This window comes from Sapajus apella, unplaced genomic scaffold (assembly GCF_009761245.1).
Source record: "Sapajus apella isolate SASKATOON/1434 unplaced genomic scaffold, GSC_monkey_1.0 scaffold54, whole genome shotgun sequence".
NCBI classification, from domain to species: domain Eukaryota; kingdom Metazoa; phylum Chordata; class Mammalia; order Primates; family Cebidae; genus Sapajus; species Sapajus apella.
In genome coordinates, this window is record NW_022436994.1 from 10,238,828 (window position 1) to 10,252,475 (window position 13,648).

Below are 13,648 nucleotides of genomic sequence, written 5' to 3' on the forward strand. Positions count from 1 at the left end.
GGCTCTGCAGACAGCACATGTCCCCTGGCAGTCACACATACGCTTTAGTACAAGCGAGTCTGAAGCTTCCGGCTCAGACAGTTTTGGGAGGGATAGCAGAGTTGGGTGGGCTGGGGGAGGTCAGGGAGGGAGGTGGGCACCAGTAGGGTATCCCACCTGCCTGCTTTGGCCAGGGCTGGCTCAGACAGCCGCATTCGGGCAGTCCCTCTCTGTGTGGACTCTGGGCTGGGGCTTGCTGCCCGACTGCCCTCTGCTGGTCTCTGCACGGTTCTCCCTGGAGCCCCGAGGACTGCTGCCCTTGCTCTGAGCCTGTCAGGAAAAGAAGGGGGCTGTCAGGGAACTAGACCCCAGAGGAGCTGCCATGGTGACCAGCAGTTCTGGCAACCCCTGAGGCTTGAGGGATCTTGAAGCAGTTAGAAACTATAGCTGGTCCGCAGATTTAGGTCCAGGGTCTGTATAATTCTGGAAACAGGTGATTTATTGCAGTGCGGCTGCTGGGTTTCTGGAGCTCTTGCCTCTCTGGAAGGCTGAGGTCATGTCCTGCAGGTGCCCATGAGGCTGGGCGTCTGGGCAGGTGGACAGGGGTCTTATCCTGGCCAGAAGCCAGCAGAGAACACTGGCGACACAGCCGCGGTTTTATCTGTGTCTCTCCCTAGGGGGCCATCCTCACCACCATGCTGGCCACACGGAATTTCTCAGGTGAGCCTTTCTTCTCCAGGGAGACAGGTGCTGTCCCCTCCCTGCAGCCCATGCGGGAGAGTGCCTCCTTCCTCACCAGTCCCCCACTCCTCCTCTGCGGCAGGCCCGCCCTCACCCTCGGAGCCTGCCCTCAACTCTGACACCCACTGCCCACTTGGCCTCGCTGGGCCCCCTCCTAGAGCGACACCACAGGGTCCTACCCCCCAGCCCATCACCTTCGTGGGGGGTCTGTGTCCCTCCACCCCCTGAACGCGAGCATCTGTGCCCCTCACTGGGGCTCGCAGCATCGCGTGTGTCTGTCCAGGCGTTTGTCGGACATCTGTGTGGCCTCCGTGTCATTTCGAGTGCTCTGAGCAGTGTGTTTTGTGCGGGAGGTGGTCAGGGGGATGCGGGGGGATGCGGGGTGATGTGGGAGGCTCAGGGGCCTCCTTCCAAGTTCTGGAAGAGCTGCAGCCTCCTGCCCCGGCCGCTCAGGATGGCTGGTTGGGAAGCAAGTTCTCTTGGGGGAGGGGGGTCTGTTATAGACCCCCGAGGCCCAGGGTGCTGGCAGACCCATCTGGGGCTTGAGGTTAGCCCGAGTGGAGCCGGCAGCCCAGGCCTGGACAAGCTGTGCCCGTGGCTTCTCCGTCGTCCAACACTCAGTGTGCGAGCGTCTGTGATCCGTCTCTCTCGTTGTCCGTTTGCGTTTGGCACTCCCAACCTTACCCCCATCCTGTTACTTTTGCTGTGATGCTGTACTGCCGGGAACGCGTGCACACGGTCACACCAACACTAATAGGACTGTCCTGTCTGCTCTGTGCCCACCACGCCCTTTGGCATGAGAAGCCCCCACTGGGGTTTCTAAGGAGAAAGGAGGCAAATGCTTTTCCGTGTCAATCAGTCCAATCCTGTTTCTACTCTCTCGAGCAAAGGATTCTGGAACCATCTGTCACCTAAACTTTAACTCTAATCTTCTTCTGCTTCCTTTGTCTCTTTTCTTCCCTTACCTCGCCCACCCCTCGTCTGTGTCCGCCCACCCCTCCCTCCCCCTCGTCTCTAACCCGGTGCTAACAGTGGGCAGACAGACCACCGCTCCGGCCACAATGTCCACCGCGGCCTCCGGCACCACCATGGGGCTGGTGGAACAAGGTAGATGTGTCTCGACCAGCGTCCCGCCCGCTCCCGCCCGTCCCTCCTGCCAGCATGCAGCCCCCTGCTGCACGCAGCCGCTGGCCGGGTTCCAGAGCCACCCCAGAGGCCGCCAGGCCCCCGGGAGCCCCTGCTCCCGTGTGGTCTCATCCAAGCAGAGCCCACCACAAGGGCAGGGAGTCAGCCCCCCAGGCTCCTTGCCTGTAAGTGGAGGGGCTGGGATAGGTGACCCCTGGGCCATGCCAAGCCCTTCTGGTCCCGGCCCCTGAGTCTGGGGGTCTGGAGACCCCCATTGAGAATGGCCTGGACCCCACAGGGAGCCACTGGGCCTGCTGCTGGGGGTGTCTGAATCCTGAAAGTAGAGCCTTGGGGAACAGGGCCAGAGAGGCAGAGGCCCTTGGGGCAGACCCATACCGGCCCCTCGGGGCCGCACGGAGACGGTGGTCTGTGCTGCTGAGTCCCACACATGCATGTCGGCCCTGAGCACCCCCCAGGATAGGCCGCTCTGGAGCAGGGTGGGAGCTTCAGGCACCCTGAGGAGACTTTCAAGGCTTCCTCTTGGGTTGTTTCTGCAAAGTCCTCCTCCCCTGGCCCCAGACCCTGTGAGGGAGAAGGCCAGCTCTGCCCACCTGCTCCCCTGGGCTGTGCGGGGCCAGAGCCCAGAGGCCCAAGTTGGCTTCTGCCCACCTGCTGGCTTGTGACAATGGGCAGACCCCATGAGGGTGAGGGGACCCCAAGACCTCCTTGCAGCTGCAGCTCGAGCTGAGGACTGGTGAAAACTTAGGTCAGGCCAAGCTGGCAACTCCTGGGCATGGAACACAGAGGGCTGACCCCAGGTCCTCCCTGGGCTGAGCAGCCGAGTTCCCTGTCAGTGCCTCCAATATGGGCTGGGGACCAGACAGAGGTTCCAGGGTGCTGGGGACTGTCTTCCCCAGGCCCCCTAATGACCCCACAGGGTGAGCAGCCCAGCCTTCCCAGCCAGAGAAGCCTCCTCCTGAGGAGGCCCAGGCCGTCCTCGGGGAGGGGAGGGCAGTCCGTTCTCCATGAGCCCAGTGGACGCATCCAGCAGGCAGCACCCTGGGAGGGTCCGCTCACGTCTGCTGCATTTGACAGGGCTTTCCAGAGCACAGGCGGGAGGGGCTGTGATTAGGAAAGGGTGAGACTAGTGGCTTCTGGGGAGGTGCTGCTGCCCAGGGTACAGTGCTGAGAGACAGCTGCCTCTATGCTGCCCTGTGCCCGGCGCTCCCGCTGCAGTGTCCGCCTGCCTGCAAGTGAACATAGGGCGACGGTGCATGAGGCCCTGCATGTGCAGCTCCACCCTGGGCGCCAAGAGCGGCTCTGTCCTGGAGGGTGGCCGGTGCATGTGGACAGAGCCCAGCATGGCTGTCCTGGGTGACCAGCTAGGGGACGAGGCAGTGGGGCTGAGGGGACCACCATCCTGTTAGGTCAGCCCAGCTCAGCGGCACCCCACAGAAGTGAGCAGGGAGCTCAGTTCTCCACCAATGATAGCTGACTCTGGTACCATGGGTCACAACTCCCACATGGCAGAGCCCCCTCAGCCCACAGAGAGAATCCGTCTGTTGAGTGTGCTTCAGTTTGGCCTCCATGGTCTATCCTGCATTGATCAGGCGTAAGAGCAGAGGAGACCCACAGTTTCTGGCCAGCTGCAGGGTGGCAGCAGTTGCCCAGCCCTGGAGACCCGGGAATGGGCAGTGCCCTCCCAGGATGGAGGGCAGAGGGCCTCTCCTTGTCCCACAGAGGCCTACAGAACCCCCAGCCCCGTGGTCTGGGATGTCTGTGGCTGCTCCGTCTCCCCCGGGCTCCTGCTGCACCTAATGCATGCTTTGAACTTGAGACACAGAAAGAAAGTTCCCACACCCTCGAACGCTAGTATAGATGGGTGTCCACAGGACTCTGGCCACAGTGAATCTGGAGTTAATACCAGGCAGAGATGTGAAATGAGAAGCCCCCCAAAAATGGGTGGCCAGGAGCTATGGGCTCAGGACGGCTGGGCCCATGCACCCCACACTGTGCCCAAGGCATATACAAGCGATTGTTTTAAAAGCGGGTTCACAGGGAAGGACGTTTGGAAACTGACTGAGACAAACCGTCGGCTGCAGGGCTTCCCGGAGCTCTGGCAGCAGCGTCGGCCTGAGTCCTCCGCGGAGGGCTGGTTTGTACGAGGCACCTGCCGCCCACTGGACTGTGAACTTCTGTCTTTTTATTTCCCACTGCGGCTGTGATACATTTCCAGTAGCACAGTTTGGAAATGTGGGTTTTGATAGACTCAAGGATCTAAATGGAACCCTCTTAGTAACAAGGACTGTCCAGGGTCTCTGTCAACCCGCCGATGGGCGTAACTGGTGCCTCCCTTCCTGTGAGAATCTTCTGAGGATGGGCCGGGGGAGGAGTTCAGTTCCACTGCCGCCTAGGGTGCCGCGCCAGCCCCGGTTCCAAGGCAGAGCCCAGCAGGGCCGGGCTGGAAGTGCCGCCGGCTTGGCACAGGCTGCTTGCCTGGCTGTCCTCTCGGGGGTGGGGTAGAAACAGCTTCCCGCACAGCGCCCACTTCAGTTGGCCACAGCTTTTTGAAATGTGTGTTTCTGGAAGGGTCTGGGTCCCATCTTGCTTGTTCAGCTCCCCATGACAAATGTCCTCAAGGCAAGACTGGATGCCTCCTTCCTCAGGCTCCTAGGAGGAGCCTGTGCCCCAGCTGTGTCGGGCAGCTGGTCACCAGCAAGGACAGGATCCCCAGCTGCAGCCTCAGGCTGGCTGGCTCTGGCAGATGTTTCTGGGATGAGTTGTGTATGCTGGAGATGGGAGGGGAGCAGAGAGGGCGGGGTGCACAGACAGGTGAGGGGCTATGGGAGGCCTGGAACCATGAGTTCCGGGTCTTCAGGACTAGCCTCTCCCTCCACAGAGAGTTACAGGGAAGCAGATTTGAGCCACAGCGAGGTGAAGGGTTTTCAGTCTGCACTGTAGGCAAGCGGGAAGTCGGCATTTCTGGTCCTGGGAACTCATGGGGCCAGGCTATGGTGGGGCACCAGGGAAGTGGTCCTGTGCGCAGCCTCACTGGGTGGGGCCTCAGGCCTGGGGAGGGGAGAGTGATGCCTGGGGCCCCTCCACTTCTCCACGGATCCTGGGAGGGACTTCTGGGCTTCATACAAAATTGTTGAGATTTAAGAGCTCTGTGAGGAAGGGGATAGAAACTGTGTACCCACTGTACATAGGGTCCCCAGGGCCATGTGCAGCCGCTGCACAGCATGATCCCCAGTCTCCACAGAGCCCAGAGGGGCCAGGGCCATGGAGGAGGCAGCACTGGGCATCGGTACCGGGAGGGGTGGTCAGCAGGCAGCAGGCCCAGGCCTGTCTATGCCCTGCGGGGTGCGGCCTCCTGATCTCCACGGCAACCTGGAGCACCGAGCTCAGAACCACCAGGAGGGCTTGTGGAACGGATGTCCAGCCCCACAGAGGTTCTGGCTCAGGAGGGTGGAGGAGGGGGCTGGGAATTTGCATTTCTGACTGTACAAGGCGATTCTGCTGCTGCTGCTGCTGGGGTAGGGAGAGGACCCCATTTGAGAAGCGCTGCAGTCCTAGGTCAAAATGTGCCTGTCTGTCCCCACCCAGGCCTGCATGGGCAGCACAGGGTCCCCAGGCAGGAGAACCCAATTTCACAGCCTGGCCAGCCAGCGTCCTGGAGCCACGAGGTGGGGGAGGGGTCGGGGGGTGCTGTGCCACCTTCCTTCCCAGCTTGGCCTGGGGCAAGCATCCCCACGTCGTCGGTCCCTTGGGTCCAGCCTGGCTGCTTCTCTAACCCTGCTGCACCGGCTGGCTGGCATGGCCTGGCTCTTTTTGGCAAGCATGGTCCAGGACAAGTCACCTGTGAGACCTGGGCCCCAGGCTTGCGCCCTGCCGGAACCAGCACAAATCTTGTTTTCTCTCTCTCTCTTCCTTCCTCACTCCCTCCCCTCCTCACCTTTCCTTTTCTGTAAGGTAAGCTGACTTCCTCTTTTGTTTTTGTTTTATTTATTTTTAATTTTTAGTTCTGTAATTAAAATCCTAATCGCCATGGAGGGTGTGGGTCCCAGGGGCTGGGGCCAGGCCCCCCAACCTCTGACGGGGAGTGTTAGGGTGAGGCAAGGGGTCCCGCTGTTGGGCCCAATTGTCCTCAGGGGCTTGTGGGCAGAAAGGCCTGTGCTGGCCCCAGTCAGTGCCCAGAAGCAGCCCCAAGGCCGGGGCTGCCGGGCAGTTTGGAATGAGGGTGAGCAGGGCTGCCCTTGGTGCCTGAGCTGAGAGGCCCACGGGGCAGAGCTCTGAGGCCTGGGTGCCAAGAGGGTGATGGTGCTGAGAGCAGGGAGGGTGCCTGGGCTGGGATAAGCCCCTCCGAGTGGGCAGCCAGCTGCAGTGCACCCACCCCTGCCCGGGGAAGGCGGGACCCAGGAGGGCATGACCTCTGAAGTGCTGGCTCCCCCCACCCATCCTGGCGCTGCCAGTCCTGAGTTTCCATCATGGAGGGGGCACCACCCTGCCTTCCTCTGGGAAGAGCTTGCATGTGGCCCAGAAGCCAAGGGGCCTTCCCAGCACCCACGGGCATTTCTGGGTCTGGTCAGTGGAGAAATCCGGATGGCTGCACAGGCCTGGGGTCATGGAGGAGCCTGGGGACAGGACTGTCCTGGGGTGATGGTACAGCCCCCCACCTGCTCAGAGCCAACCTGGGTGCCGGAGCCACACCTGCCTCAGGACCCTGGGCTTGCTTCTGGGGAAAGAGTGGGGGCAGGCACAGGGGTGGGGGTATACTGCAGCAAGACCCAGGCCTGTCACTCACCATGCCTTCTTCCTCCCCATGCAGCAGCCAAGAGTTTACTCAACAAGAAAGCAGATGGAGTCAAGGTGAGGCTCCGGCCGGTTCCTGGGGTGCGGGGAGCCCAGAGCTTGTGGCTTCATCCCCACTCCTTGGGGCTCCCACTCTGGAGTACCCCCGCTCTACGCCCTGGCAGACACGGGAAGGAACGGCGAGCGAGGGGCTTCTCCCACCTAAGGCCTCCTCTTCCCTCTCTCCGCAGCCCCAGACGAATAGCACCAAAAACAGTGCAGCCGCCACCAGCCCCAAAGGGACGCTTCCTCCTGCCGCCCTGGTACTGAGCTCCTCAATCTCTGTGTCTTAGCCCCTCCCACATCCCTGGCTGTGTGACTGCTGATGGTCAGAGGGGGCCCGGTGAAGATGGGGTCTGGCCCTGCCTGGCCTGTCTGACACACACGCCTGGCCCCTGCCCCTCATCCCTCACCGGTGGTGAAGTGGAGACAAGAGGCCACTGTGCGGGGTGGGAGTCTCCAATTCAGACAGGCTTAGGGCTACTCTAGGGAGTCCCTGGCTGAGACCCACAGATGTTGGGGTGCAGGGGAGAGGCCCCGCCTCCCACCCATGTTGACTTGTGGGTGTTTCTCCAGCAGTACTTCAGGAAGTCAGTGAGGCAGAGGGCACCCTCTCCCCCAACAGGACTCCACCCTCAGCTCCTCCTTGAACTCCTCACTATAGCCTTGAACTCCTAGGCTAAGGGATCCTCCTGCCTCAGCCTCCTGAGTAGCTAGGACTATAGGTGCACACCGCCATGCCTCAACAGGCCGACCCACAGACCACTCCCAAGGTCTGGCTTTCAGGGGCTGGGCCAGGCTCTGCGGGGGGAACAGCCCAGAGTGGCACACTCCACAGCCCGTGGGGAGATGGGGCCACACTGGTGCAGTCAGGAGGTGTCTAGGTCAGTGGCAGCGAAGAGGGGCCTTGCCATGGCATCTGTGTTGCGTCAGGGGCTAGCACACCTGTGCTGCTCTGTGGCTGCCTGAGAGGCAGGGCTAAGGGGCTCCCTGCTGGGGAGGGGAGGGGCCCCCACCATGCTCTCCCCCGACGGCACCCCTCACTGCCCTCACTCTGGGGGCTCCTACAGGTGAACCCTACAGCAGTGCTCCCAAGGATGTGAAGTGGCTGGTGGGTGCTGGCCTTCCTGCTGGGGCACTGTGTTGTGTCCCCTCCATTGTCCTAAGAGCTTCGGGGCTTGCTGGCCCATAGGTACCCAAATTTGCTGGAAGCAGGCTTGATGTTCCCTGAGAACCCCAGGCCAGGCTTTGGGAGCTAGCCCCAGACTGCCCACGGGAATGCTGGGTTTACCAAGTGGCCAACCTGAGCCCCAGGAGAGGATAGCAGTCCTGGGAGGGGCGAGCTGCTCAGAGCAGCCAGGCCATGGCCAGAGGGTGGCCTGAGGCCAGCTTACCTAGGACCTCCAGCAGCCAGGGCAGCCCACGTGCCGGCCTCACAGCCAGCCCCATCTCGGACCCTGTCCATCCATGTGCCACTCCCACCCCCATGACATCTCCAAACCTGTGCCCCCCACCATGCTGGGGCTCAGGTTCAGGCAGCAAAGGGTGGGGAGAACTCCCCAAGGCCGAGCCTGGCTTCTCTGGCTCCCACATGCATCGTGCAGCTTGTCGGGGCCCCACGCAGTCCATCTCCCGCCCTGGACAGCAGCACCTCCACCAGCCGGGACAGAGTTCCTGTCTGTTCCATCCTGCCAGCTGACCCAGGCTCCTCCCAGCTGCTCCACACCGCCTCCATCCCTGTCCCCCACTCTGCTCTGCACTTCTTTCTCGCAGGCTCTGGCCGCCCACGCCTTCTTTGTCTCCCTGTTCCCCTCCTGGTGGTCTCTGCTTCCTCCTCTTCTCACTTTCCCTCTCTTTCCTTCCTCTGTCTTCCTTCTTCTGTAGGAGCCTCAAACCACCGTCATCCATAACCCAGTGGACGGGATTAAGGTACTGCCCCTCTTTCTTCCTCCCACTTTCCCCAGGCAGGAGGCTCCGGGCCAGGAGAGAGATCTGGGGCAGCATTTGTGCCAGAGTGGAGGGCAGATGTGCCGTGGCCCTGGCCGCCCCTCCCCATAGCAGGGCAGGGCCTCAGTCTGTCTTCGTGGGCAACAGGACAGACTGGCTCAGGCCCCAAGTGTGCCCCTGGAGGTGCTTGGTACAGTTGCGCCCAGTCCCTATGTGGCCAGCACTCTCAGACCAGGGCTCCGAGTGTCCCACCTACTGCAGGCAGGGAGCCAGGGCTCCCTGAGGTCTGGAGCAGAGCCTGCATCTCAGGAGCTGTGTCCTTGCCCCTCCTGGCTGTCCTCCACCCTCCTCCCCGTGCGGCCCCCAGTGCTTCCTGCTGAACAGACCCTCCTTCCTCTGCCGCCCTCTCTGCTCTGCCCATCGGCTCCCATCGCATTGGCATCATCACTCTGGGGCCAGGGAAGGGGCTGGCTCTCTGGGGTGGTGGGAGGATTGGGGCCAGCGCCCAAGCCATTTCAAAGACTTCCAAAACAGCACCGTTATACCCAACAAGGCCCTCCAGCCCAGCTCCCCACTAGGCCTAGGCTCCTTACAGAGCTCCCAGAGTGCCTCCGTGGGGACCCCCACTTCCTCTGGCCAGTGCCACCACCCAGCCCATCATCAGAAGACATCTTTCTCCATGGCAGGGACCGGGGGTCCAAGAGGCACCCATGGTTCTAGGCAGCCAGGGCCTGGGTGTTCTCCCCACCTGTCAGCTGGGGACTGGTGTCCCTGGGACCCATGTGTGTCTGGGGTGGGTCATGTTCTCTGCAGGACCCCTACACAACCTCTAGGCTGTGGGAACTGTGCCCCTGCACCTGAAGATACGTAGTTCTGGTCTAGGGCCCCGAGCACTGTCCAGGCAGAGTCCAAACTAGAGGGAGGTTCCCCAGGGACCTTGTAAGATGTTTTTCCTGAGGAGCAGAGCAGGCCTCCGGGGGCTCTGGAGGGTGGTCTTTTGAAGCGCAGCAGCCCTGGAGTAGGGTGGGAGAGGCTGGGGCCACCTCTGCCCTCTAAGGCCACCTGAGAGGTGAGGCCGCGGCCTGGCTGGACATTCAGTCCCAGTGGGGCAGGTGGTGCTGAGGGAATGTGGGTGGCAGGTGTGCTCTCCCTGGGGCCAGGCTGAGGTGCCTGAAGCCCTGTGCGGCTCTGCAGAGCTCCTAGGAACGCCTCGCTGTCTTTTGGATTACACCTGTGGCTGCTTGATCCGGAGCCCGCCAATCCCATTATGTCTTACGTCTTGGAATTTCAAAAAGCCTGTTTTCCTCTCTTGTTAAAGAGTCAGCTGAGTATATCAGTCTCTGCCGGAGGGAGAAGTGGAGCCTTCGTGTGTTGGGGATGCAGGGTGGCCACAGCACTAGGGTGGCAGGGCTAGCCTCTGACTCCGTGCCAGCCTGTGCCGGCTGCAGTGAAAATGCACCCTGGTGAGGGGTGCCCTCCCAGGGACCAGCACAGAGCTGGGGGCCTTCTCTGGTTGCTGCCGCATGAGGTCCACAGAGCTGGCCTTTAGGCCCGGTCGAAGCAGCTGCGACAGAGGTCAGCGTCAGCACCTGGCCTGGTCCCGACAGTCCCAGCCCCCTCCACCTGCCCTCAGCCACATCCCATCTGTCCTCGGCCACATCCTGACCCGCTGCCCTCCGTGTTTCCTCAGGAGTCTTCCGACAGTGCCAACACCACCATAGAGGATGAAGACGCTAAAGGTACCTGCACTCGAGTCCTTGTCCCCAGCAGCCGTGGTGCTTCCGGGCTGCTCCTTGAGAAGGGTGGCACTCGGGCAGGGTCAGCTCTCCTGTGATGCTGGGTGTGTGCGGGTGTTCGGGGGGCTCGGGGGCCCTGCAGCTGCTATCCCGCCCTGAGCCTGGATGTCAGGCCTGCCCAGGGGGTGGGAAGCGTGGCAGACATGACAGCAGCCAGGCAGTCTCGGTCTCCGAGGCCACGTGAGGAAGCCACAGCTTTTTGTGGGCATAGGTTCTCACACCAGGACCCTCACGGGGAAGAGGTTCATGGGTAGAATTTGTTCCAAGATGCTGTCCTTGTCTTAAAGCTCCTTAAGGTTGCGTTTCTGTCCAGCGCGTGCTTGCCGAGTGGCCAGGCAGCTGGGTGGGCGTTTCTGGGTTTGCCTTCGCTGAGCCAGGAGCAGCCTCCTGCGGTGGGCTTCTGCCGCACAGCGATTCCAGGGCCCCTCCCATGCTCATGCTCACCCGGGTCAATGTCTTGTGTGTTCTCCAAGAGGCCCCCAGGACACCTGGCACTAGGGCATGCTCCACGGAGTTCGCCGCCTCCAGACCACCCACTGGCCTGTGCTGCCCTGGCCTCTGCTGGCTCTGGCTCCTGACCCTCGTCACTCACACGGTCACCTAGATAAGCCCTGAGCTGCCCTCAGGGCTGCCCCAGTGCCCCACAAGGGTCAGCCATGCTGCCAGTTTAGGGGAGAAAACGTCTCACCTGCCCAAAGCACAGCCTCACTCCTGCCCACCCTACACAGCTGTGATGCTGTCCCCAAGCAGAGATGAGCATGGATGGGACTTTGGGCCCTGGACGCTGGAGAGTGGGTGTTAGTGTTTCCCCTGCAGTCTGGAACAGGCCCGAAAGGCAACAGCATGGAGGCTGTCCAGAGGTTCTGCCATCACCCTCAGCCCAGTGGGGCGCTGAGCAGTGAGGGAGGAGACCTGGGAGGGGGTCCCAGCCTGGAGCCTGCAGGGGAGACAAAGAGACACCCAGAAGCCAGCAACGTGTCTCAGATCTGAGACTGCACAGCCTGTCAAGGTGGAGGCAGACACCCCCACCCCACCTGGTGCAGAAAGAAGCCCTGCCAGGCTGCCCAGAGACTGGTACACAGTCCAGGCAGGCCCAGTGGCCATCATGCCCCTCCAATAACTGTCACTCCCTCTCCATGGGCCTGGCCTCTGCTGGCTCTGGCCAGGGGTGGTCACAGCACTAGGGTGGCAGGGTGGCCTCTGACTCCGTGCCGGCCTGCACTGGACCGTGCCGCTCTGGCCTCTGCTGGCTCTGGCTCTGGCACCGCCCGGTATTGGCTCCTTCAGCCCTCACATACCTGCTGTGGCCACTGCAGGCCCAGGACCCCCACAGGGTGGCCATCCCAAGTATCCACCTGTCACCCCTCTCTCCCTCTTGGCCTCCCCCATCCTTCTCCAGTCGCCTTCTTTTCCTGCGGGCGCCCCTGCCCGCCTGCCTGCCTCACCTGTTCTGCCTCAGCCCCCAGAGTCCCTGACATCCTGAGCTCAGTGAGGAGGGGCTCAGGAGCCCCAGAAGCTGAGGGGCCCCTGCCCTGCCCATCTCCGGCTCCCTTTAGCCCCCTGCCAGCCCAATGTAAGTAGCCTGGGCCCTGCTGCTGTGGGGGTCAGGTTGGAGGGCTGGCAACCACCTAGAGGGGCTGCTCCAGAGCCAAGGACAGGCTAAGCTCGGACCCTGGCTCCTGTCTCATGGCCCCACAACCCATCACTGGGGCTTCCCAGGGTGGCCTCAGCCCAGCGAGCCCCACCTCTGAGGCAGGTCCTGGAGCACTTTGCTGCCCAAGGCTGCTGGGCAGGACGGGAGGTCCCAGAGGCTCAGGCCTCAATTCCAGTCTTCAGGGCTGGCCCAGGCATCACTCCACCTCAGCTCAGGGGAGTTTCTTGCTGTTGAGGCAGCTCTGATTTGGTGCCTGACCCCAGGGCCCCAGGGGTCTAGGACACGGGACCCCTCCACTGCCCTCCTCCGCCTTGTCACCTCCTCGTATGTCTGTCTGCCTCCTGTTCATGTCTTGTCTGTTCCACCCCAGCCCCCAGGATCTCTGACATCCTGAACTCTGTGAGAAGGGGCTCAGGAACCCCAGAAGCCGAGGGCCCCCTCTCAGCGGGGCCCCTGCCCTGCCTGTCTCCAGCTCTCCTAGGCCCCCTGCCCGCCCCGTGTAAGTAGCGGCTCCCAGGCCTGTCGCCTCTGCTGCGGACAGCTCCCTGCGAATGGCCAGCGCTCAGCAGCTTCCCACCTGCGTGCACGGCCCAGCTACCCTGCCCTGGTGCCGCAGCCTGGCGTCCTGCCCTGGCGGGGCTTCCGTGGGCTCCCACGCTAACCAGCAGGGCCGCTCCTGGCTTCTCCCTCAGGGCCCAGCTCCCTCCACTGCTCCTGTTCCCACTGCCACTCCCCACTCGCTGTCCAGCCCCAGGACCCTCCCAAAAGGGTCTGTCCCAGCCTGGGGCAGCCCTGGCCCCTCTGAGGCCCCCTAGTCCCCTAGGCCCTCTCTGCTGACCACTGTCCCAGCCCCACAGACTGTACACCCACCCGGGGCCCTGCCTATGGTGCCCAGGAGCCTGCACTCAGGGCCACCCTGTTTCCTGATGTGACCCCAACCCCTGAGCGCCCTCCATCAGTCTAAGGGGCTGAGGAAGGTGCCAGAACTGGAACCCCGGCCAGGGTCCCTGGAGCTCGCCAATGGGCTATCATGGAGAATGATAGGCCTGGCCTCCGCTGACCTGGGCTGTCCTCACGGGGCACGGCCTGGCCTCCTCTGTGCTGACTCCCGCCTCTTCCTGTAACTCCGCCCAGAGCTCCTCAAGGACCACTTACTGACAGCTTTTGCTGACCAGCAGCCTCTCTGAGCAGGGTGCCCTCTGCCCACAGCAGCTTCAGCCCACCCCACCCGACAGCGAGAGCATCTGCCTCCACTCCTGCAGCCTCCTCCCCATGCACCATGCTATCCCCAGCAACACCCTCTGTCCCCATGTCTCCTCTGTCCCCCCTTGTCCCCTTGGTCCCTACTACAACCCCTCTATCCTCCATCCCTCTCTGTCCCCCTAAGTACCCCCTCTGTCCTGACATCCCCTCTGTCCCCCAGGTCCTCCTCTGTCCCCCAAATTCCCCCGTTTCCCTCGAGTTTGTTTTCCTCCCCATACTCCCTTCTGTCCCCCACATCCTCCTCTGTCCCCCACACCCTCCCCTGTCCCTCACATTCCCCCCTGTCCCCCCA

At 62.4% G+C, this 13,648-nt stretch overlaps 1 protein-coding gene across 19 annotated transcripts in view; it reads left to right on the forward strand.

The window, feature by feature from the left end:
* CAMK2B (calcium/calmodulin dependent protein kinase II beta) overlaps nucleotides 1-13,648 on the forward strand; it is a 104,868-nt gene that overhangs the window by 83,598 nt on the left and 7,622 nt on the right. For 4 of the 19 annotated variants that reach the window (XM_032244356.1, XM_032244346.1, XM_032244345.1 and 1 more), the window contains 8 exons: nucleotides 657-699; nucleotides 1,753-1,827; nucleotides 6,677-6,714; nucleotides 6,888-6,959; nucleotides 8,581-8,625; nucleotides 10,334-10,382; nucleotides 11,899-12,012; nucleotides 12,464-12,592. In XM_032244356.1, coding sequence (XP_032100247.1) covers nucleotides 657-699; nucleotides 1,753-1,827; nucleotides 6,677-6,714; nucleotides 6,888-6,959; nucleotides 8,581-8,625; nucleotides 10,334-10,382; nucleotides 11,899-12,012; nucleotides 12,464-12,592 — 565 coding nt within the window. Of the gene's footprint in view, nucleotides 1-656; nucleotides 700-1,752; nucleotides 1,828-6,673; nucleotides 6,715-6,887; nucleotides 6,960-8,580; nucleotides 8,626-10,333; nucleotides 10,383-11,898; nucleotides 12,013-12,463; nucleotides 12,593-13,648 lie in introns of all 19 variants that reach the window. The other 15 variants (XM_032244348.1, XM_032244350.1, XM_032244349.1 and 12 more) reach the window with 15 other exon arrangements.